Here is a 7761-nt window from a genome sequence, read left to right as displayed (position 1 = left end):
GTAGGGCTCAGGATTTAACCCTACCAGCACCTATCTATGCCAGTGGCATGGTAGACTACTAAATCTTCATGTTTAATATTTGTGCAATCTAGCTAAATGGGCTGCACCCCACTAGAATGCTTGGTCTCCTGCTCCTGGGCTGCTTTAATAAATGGTGCCCTCCATCTGCAGATTAAACACTAAACAATAGGCTTAATTAAACCTCACTGATCTAACTAAAAACTATGAATAAGGCAACATTTTACATGATTAAATAATTGTTTCTGGTGAGGATTCTTAGGACTAGAAATTATGTTCCTAATACTGCATTTAGTTACGAAAATGTTCAATTTGACAGAATAATTTTTTTTTTTTAAATTTAATGTTTGGTTCATTGGTATGTCAAAATCATATTTAGAAACTTAAATTGTTGATAATGGAAATTCATCCACAAAGCATTAGGGTGTCTGTAGGGTGCAGTGTTCTGTAAGTGACCTGCCGTTCCTCAGCCCATGTACAGTATATCCAAGGAGAGTCAAAAAAGGGAGACGACAAGTTGACAAAGGGGTAAAAGACCCCTAAACGTTAGTACTACTAAACTAAAGTAAGGAGTGCAAGTTACTCTTTGAGTGGGGTAGACTAATTTTCTTCACACCGTCCTTCACATGGATTGTTTCCTTGCGTGCAGATCTCTTTTTTTATACCAATGTAGTGTGTATTTTTCTCACCTGGTGAAAGAAGCTGGTTATTTGTGGAATGTTATATAAAAAAACAAGATCGGTTATTTGAATAACACAACTTATGGCTGTGATTGTTGGCAGAACTGCTAGATGGCATGTTACATTTCAAAGTCAAATATTAACACCTGTGCATAGCGACAGGTAATTGCTCCATTTAACACTGGAAATCCATATCCTTTATCTGTTTCCCAGTGTGTACATTTCACCCCAGGAAGGCACAACATGGTAATTTGTTTAATTAACATTCTTGCCCATTGTTCCACGTGTGAGGAAATGGAAGACACATTATGTTTTCTGGGATGTGAAATTACTTTATTGTCAGGTACAGGGGCACTAATAAAACAGACACAAACCCCTGTTACTGTCATATATTGTATAAGGGCTAGACAAATCACAGGATCCATAGATGCCTAAACATTACTGCTGCAGAATAATGTATTTTCTGTTTAATAGCATTCTTTAGTTCTTTTATGGTTCCTACAAAAAAATGAGCTGGCTCCTAAAAAATACATAGATCTACATAGGCCAATATGGACATGTCCAAAGAAAACTAGACTTGAAGGATTCTAGCGAGAGACATATTAGAAACAGAAGGTATGCCGCCCCCACTGATTTTATATATAGTGTCTGTACTTATCTGTGACAATGTTACATGTTCTATTTGTTGTATCACAGACACATGAGTGCATTATATTGATTATGTAATAGCCCCCAAAGCCCGCTGGGGATGCATTGCTCTTAGAAAATAAGGTTTTGCTTGTGTTTATGTAGAATTTTCTGCGCACTTCCCAAACTTCTTGGCACTCTCTGCACTTACCTACCCTCTAGGGAGCAATGTGTTTCACACACACTCTTAGTGCTTTGATGGCTTGTGGATACACTGCATCAAACACACCCGTATCGTGATGCATTCATTGTCCTCTTCAAATACATAAAACGTAATCAGCTCTCTACCACACTCAGCATCTCCACAGCAGAACTTGGCCCTTGGTTCACACCACCAATAGCATAAAGTCTGTTCTTCAAAACAATACTAGCACATGCACAACGCGGAGTGGGCATTGGACTAATATTCTCCCATCGGTTCTTCTCAGGATGGAAGATCTCTGCAGTTTCCAGTACTGATGGCTGGTTACCTGAGGGATGAGAATTATAGGAGCGGAAAGAAAATAATGATAGAAAAATGGGAGAGAACACAATAACTTTAAACAATTAACTGCATAGGTTTGTATTTATGATATTATAAGTTATTGTAAGGAGCTATTGATTTTGCATATTGCATAGCAAGTATTGCATCACATAATAATTTGGATTTACAGAAACAAAAGTTGAGCAGGGCCCTGCTCAAGCGAACGTAGAGAAAATAAAAATTCGGTAAATTGCATTATGTATCTTGAAGGGCAAACTTGAAAAGGTATTTTCTTCTTTGAGAATCTCAAGGTTTTATACTATTTCACCCTTCGGCCCACCCAAAGCATAAAGCCGAGTCCAGAAGTGGGCCTTCTTGCTCTCTTTAGCATAGAGGGATACCAACGTGACCCCCACTGACAAGGCCATGAAGCCAGACACTTACATCTGGGGTTGTTGGTTACCTTGTGCAGGGGAAATTTGTTTCACATTTTGGTACTGAACTGACCTTGTTGATCCAAATATTTCCTCTATAATGGCACAAGAGAGATAAAACTTGAGATGCTCCCAAGCACAGATGCACCGTAGGACAGGATATAAAGAGGCTGTTCTGTTCTTGGTGTGCATTTAAAAAAAAATGTGTATGGTATTTTCTTCTTTCTGCAGAGAACTACAGTAAACCCCTAAGTGTCTCTTTTAGGACTGGTTAGCATATAGTATATCGTCGTGGACTTTTTAATATTATTTATACAGATACCCTTAGGGCACCTCCCATGTAAAAATTCTCATGTTTGTCATTGTTTACTTAGTGAAGTAATAAGTCAGCTCATAGACATGTTTACCTAAGGTCTACTTTCCTGGGAGAATGGCATTTCTGTTCTTACCTAGGCCGCCTGCTACCACAACTCGTTCATGTATTGATCCTGCAACAAAGTCAGCCCTCCTTTTCTTTAAAAAGCAGGAGCGTTCAGTCTTCATCCAGCCTCCTGTAAGAGATATGTAGATATTTGTACACAATAAGCCATGCGATTCAATATACATAAGTATATGTCAACCACTGTTTTAAAGTATAATTCAACACTCTTGTGCAGCACTGACACAATATATGTAAAAAGTAGAACTGTCACCTTCACAGATTTCAGCATACATTTATCAAAATTGCCCATAGCTTGTGCTTGTGAATGTTTACTCATACCTCCCAACAGTCTCAGTTTTTGAAGGACAGTGCCAATATGTTAATGGGAAGCAGGGGTATAACTAGAAACCACAGGGACCCAGTGCAACTTCACCAAGCAACATATCCAGCGGTTCCACTTTGCCCCAAACAGCTTGTGAGTACCTCCTTTGCCCCCACACAGCTTCTGAGTGCCACCTTTGTCCCAAAGCAGACTATCGGTGCCATCCTAACCTCAAACAACCTGCCTGTGCCATCTTTGCTCCTCCCCCTCCAACATGCACACTGGCATACATATGTAAACACACACAAATTTACACATGCTAACACACACTTTCCCATACTTACTAACACACATGTACACAGGCATTCTAACACACACACTCTCTGACACACCACTAATGCTAACGCACACTCCATCTCATACCTCTTATACATCTATGCTCACACACAAACACTTACACATAGACATCCATGCTCACACACTTTTCTCAATATTCCTAGACATTTATATTATTATGTACTAATTTGGAATACATCTTAAATATGCTTATTCCTTTTTTTTAAATAACATACCATTTTTCTGTATTTTCATGTTTAAAACATTTCAGCAGGGCCTCTGAATCCTGCCTGTCATCACTGCTCAGCCTGGTCATCTCTGACATGGCAGAAGGTGAAATTACCTTTAAGCACTCATAACTCTCATATCACCTATCACGCAGAACACCTCATTCAATCACACTTACTGGCCATCACTGTGTAAATGTAGATCTGTAAAGCTTTACTGTTTCATATGCAGGAGCATGAAATGTTGGCACGTGGAAGTGGCTGTAAGCCGTCAGACTGCTGTAATGTAATACATAGGCGAGGACTTTGAAGGAATGAAAGGATTCTGTTTCTAGGTAATTGTAGTATTTCAATAACATTTTAAATACAAGTTTTAAGAGACAGGGAGCATTAAGGAGAGAAACAAAATGACAGATGAGTCTTTAACTTCTCTCTACATGATGTCGAACTTATGTGTTCATTTATATGTTCATTTTTATGTTCATTTTTGGTGTATATGCCAACTCTGTCTTTTTGTGAATAGGTTTTGATTATTACACCCAGTCTATTTGTAAACACTACTTTATAAACCCACATATTCGACTCCAGCCTCTTTGCAACCCATGTACCGACACCCACTCTGTGCATCTGTGCTCATAATATACCCTACAATACAAGTAACTTTTTTCTCAAATGAAAACCAGCACCCCATTGGTGGACGTTTGTTAATAGATTTATCACTAGTCTACATAGCATTAAAGTGCCATAATACTGAATACTAGGTATGTGTATTTTTATTTCTATTTTAATGCCAATGCTCACCTTGTTCCATGTCGAATATGTCCACCGTCTTCGTAAACTTAGGCCTACGATAAGTGCCTCCCTGTCGCAGCCCCCCCAAACTGTAGATAGACCCCTCTGTCAGGACATATCGAGAGTATGCTCTCTTGTTAGGGATACTTGGAAATTTAGTCCATGAACGTGTCTCGATATCAAACACTTCAAAGGCATTAACAGCATACTTAGACTGCCTTCCTCCTGAAAGGAAAGGGTCATTAATTAGCAGTTTGTTTACTTCTAGAGACATGAGAAATACCTGAGCATGAATTTCTAGGTCTGTTGATAAGTCACAAGCACTTTTTGATTAAATTGTATGGATTTATGAAGCTGTAATAATCACTATCAGTTAGTGGTTCTGTGAGAGCTAGTCAGAATTGTGGTGACACAGAGACAGCTGCAATAGATTAAACTAGTAACACAGTGACCGGTTCTTGCACAGTGTATCAGATATATGTTGACTATTATACTTGGGCGCTAGTCAACTCTTTGTGTTCGTGCTCCTCTTCGTGGGGGTAAAAATCTTCGTGTTCCACGAATATTCGCCCGTTCCTGTGTTCAGTTTGGGCGAATATTTGTGTACGTTCTTCGTGTTGCTTTGGCGCCAGGATTTTAAATGTCCGTACAAGCAACTCTATTGGTCGCCGGCAGGGGCCTCCTCTGCCATCAACCAATGAAGTGCACCTGTACTTCATTGGTTGATGGCAGACGAGCCCTCTGCTGGTGACCTATAGAGTCGCTCGTACAGACTTTTAAAATCCTGGTTCATTATGTGTCCTGGCGATGGGAAATTTATTGTGGTTACCCAGTACATAGATCTTGGTTCCACGCAAGAAGGAAGTGGCACCATATCTAGGTGTTGGCATTGGCGCAAAGTAGACCCAGATATCTTTCAGCATATCAAACTGCTGCAGGAAACATTGTGGTCGCAGATCTGCACCCATCCCACCGGCAGCGTAGACCCTGCAGTCTGAAGTAGGAATAATACGTGTTACTGTGAGATAATCAGAGCACTAAATGGCATGGCAGTAATGATTTACCCATCCAAACATTTGCAATGACTATATATATCTCTGTGCGGAACTAGAAAAACAATAACCAATGTGAAAGGAACAGAAAATACTTTTTAGGAAAGACATACATTAAAAGACTGCATTGGTGAACACCCATATGGGATATCTGTCATAAATAAGTGTTTAACTCTTGGGACATTGAAAAAGGGAACGCATTGTCTATTATTGTCTGCTAAAATGTTTGGGCTATTCTAACACACGATCTGCTTTTATTTTAAATGAAATGAAGAATTTCACTCGAAGTCTGCTACTGACTGAGCAACTCAGTCAGTAAATGTGTGAAATTCATCCTGCATAGAAACATACAATTTCACAGCAGATAAGAACCATTCAGCCGATCTAGTCCTCCCGTTTTTCCTGCTGTAAGGACTCAAACCTCAATGAGTCCTTGGTCTTGTCTTAGATTAAGTATAGCCACAAGGCTATCCCATGCATGGTTAAATTCCTTACTGTGTTAACACTCACATCTGCTGGGAGGAGGTTCCACTTATTTACCACCCCCTCAGTAAAGTAAAACTTCTTTACATCTAAGCCACTGACCCTCTAGTGTTAGAGCCAATGATAACTATCATTCTTCTGGACAGTTACCTCTCGCAGTGATTGATATTCCCATGGCTGGCTCTCGAAGAGAGCTCTTCTTCTTCCATCTTCCCTCGTCAATGTTATAGACCTCCACCACTTTTAGGGGTGTTTGATTTTCTCCCACTCCTCCAACAACCATGATCCTTTTGCCCAGTGCCACCACAGATACCCCAGCCCTGGCTGATGGCATGGGCTCCAAGCTACTCCATTGGTTTGCTTCAGGAGAAAACACCTCAAATGTGTTCATAGGGTTTCCTGCGTCATCGCATCCTCCTATGGCAAAGATCTGCCCACTGGCTTCAGCCAAAGAGCAATACACACGAGGACTGGATAAAGGAGCCAGCGTCTGCCAGCGAAAGTCTTTGGCATCTGGGTGCTGGAAAGCCTGCATCTTGAACACCAAAATAGATATAGTTAAACATGTATCCAAAGAAATACAGGAGCCTAATCAAACATTTCCAATCTATCATGAACAAAAGCTTACATTTTACATAATAAAATTACAAAATAAATAAAACTTGAACTGCAGATTTTGTTTAAAATAGGTGGTGCAGGCTTACTTACTTGTTACTTCTGTGCTTTCTATCCAGTCCTATGTTTTCACTTTTATCCCAATGTCTGACACATTTTTTAAAATTTTTATACATAAGTAAGATGTGCTTACACTGGTTGCTGTACCGGCTTAATAAGCTTTCCAATGACCCTGTTAGATGTCTAGTGGTTAGGATGTGAACCGTGCATCTGTGATTTGCACGTCAAACGCATGTGTTCATTAGGGTGTGTTGTATTTTTTGGTTTGTGCCCTGGGCTTTAAACTGCTTTCTTATGGGTATGATTTTAATATAGTATCTTAATTCTCGGCAAAAGTCTACACTTCAGATGGGTCATTGAAAAGGGCCCCTAATTTCCACCCCATATGCTGTTACATAATGTTATGTGAGCAATTTGTAAATATTGCTTCCCACCCATTGGAATCTGTAAATTACTATTCCTAAAGTATAACAAAATATTGAGCTTTTATTTCTGTGTGCAACAACACTGCCCTCTTGTGGTTACGATTTCCTCTGCAACTGTCTTGTTGAAGGATACCCATGGATACCCATGATTCAGTAACACGGGTAGATCTAACAGAATGATGGACACAGATCTATCCACCTTCAAGCATGTGGAGATCTTGAACACTTTGATTACCTATAGCTTGTAGGTGTTATGCCTGTTCCCAGGGCTGATCTAACCACAGGCATACCTGGCATCTCCCTGGGATTATTGTAATGACCTATTCGTCGTAGGGAGACAGGTATAAAGTGGCAGCAGCTCCTGGGCCACTTTACTAGGGGCAGATCGGCCTATTGCTACCAAAAACTCTGTGCCTTTTCTTCCCTGATGATCCACCTTTCTAAGAGGTCAAAATGCTTGCCGAGTGTTTCACAGTGTTCTACGCCCCTAATAGCAAGTCAAAGCAACTGCAATATACAATTATTGTATAAAACATTACCGGAACTGGGAAAAAATGAGGGTATCGAAAAGTATAAGTTCCTGTGGTGTCATTTACATACTGTTTGGGACAGTCCTGATTTTTGTGGCCAAATGACTTTTGGGTATGGTGGTCCTGTTTTGATTGAGTTTGATTGTTCTTAAATCATACACCTTTTTTGTGAATAAAAAGTTTACCCAGTGAAGTAATTTCACAAGCTTCTTATTC

At 39.9% G+C, this 7761-nt stretch overlaps 1 protein-coding gene across 1 annotated transcript; it reads right to left on the bottom strand.

Moving 5' to 3' along the window:
- Window positions 1–1661: 1661 nt before the first annotated feature.
- LOC149287931 (kelch domain-containing protein 8A-like) lies at window positions 1662–6450 on the bottom strand. The gene is made up of 5 exons (XM_089492283.1): window positions 6066–6450; window positions 5210–5374; window positions 4390–4605; window positions 2732–2833; window positions 1662–1855 (listed from the first exon to the last, which is right to left on the bottom strand). Exons 1-5 carry the CDS (start codon window positions 6448–6450, stop codon window positions 1662–1664), a joined length of 1062 nt encoding a protein of 353 aa, XP_089348409.1.
- Between the last annotated feature and the right edge of the window lie 1311 nt (window positions 6451–7761).

Source organism: Sceloporus occidentalis, unplaced genomic scaffold (assembly GCF_023333645.1).
Source record: "Sceloporus occidentalis isolate IW3139 unplaced genomic scaffold, rSceOcc1.0.p SCAF_55, whole genome shotgun sequence".
NCBI lineage: Eukaryota > Metazoa > Chordata > Lepidosauria > Squamata > Phrynosomatidae > Sceloporus > Sceloporus occidentalis.
Note: the sequence above shows the minus strand (reverse complement) of the source record. Positions and strands in the feature narration are given on the sequence as shown.

Coding starts and splice junctions, on each gene's coding strand:
- LOC149287931 (XM_089492283.1), bottom strand. CDS start 6,450: ATGCAGGCTTTCCAGCACCCAGATGCCAAAGACTTTCGCTGGCAGACG. Junction 4,606..5,209: donor AACCAAGATCTATGTACTGG/GTAACCACAATA, acceptor CTTTCCTTTCAG/GAGGAAGGCAGTCTAAGTAT. Junction 2,834..4,389: donor CATATTCGACATGGAACAAG/GTGAGCATTGGC, acceptor TATCTCTTACAG/GAGGCTGGATGAAGACTGAA.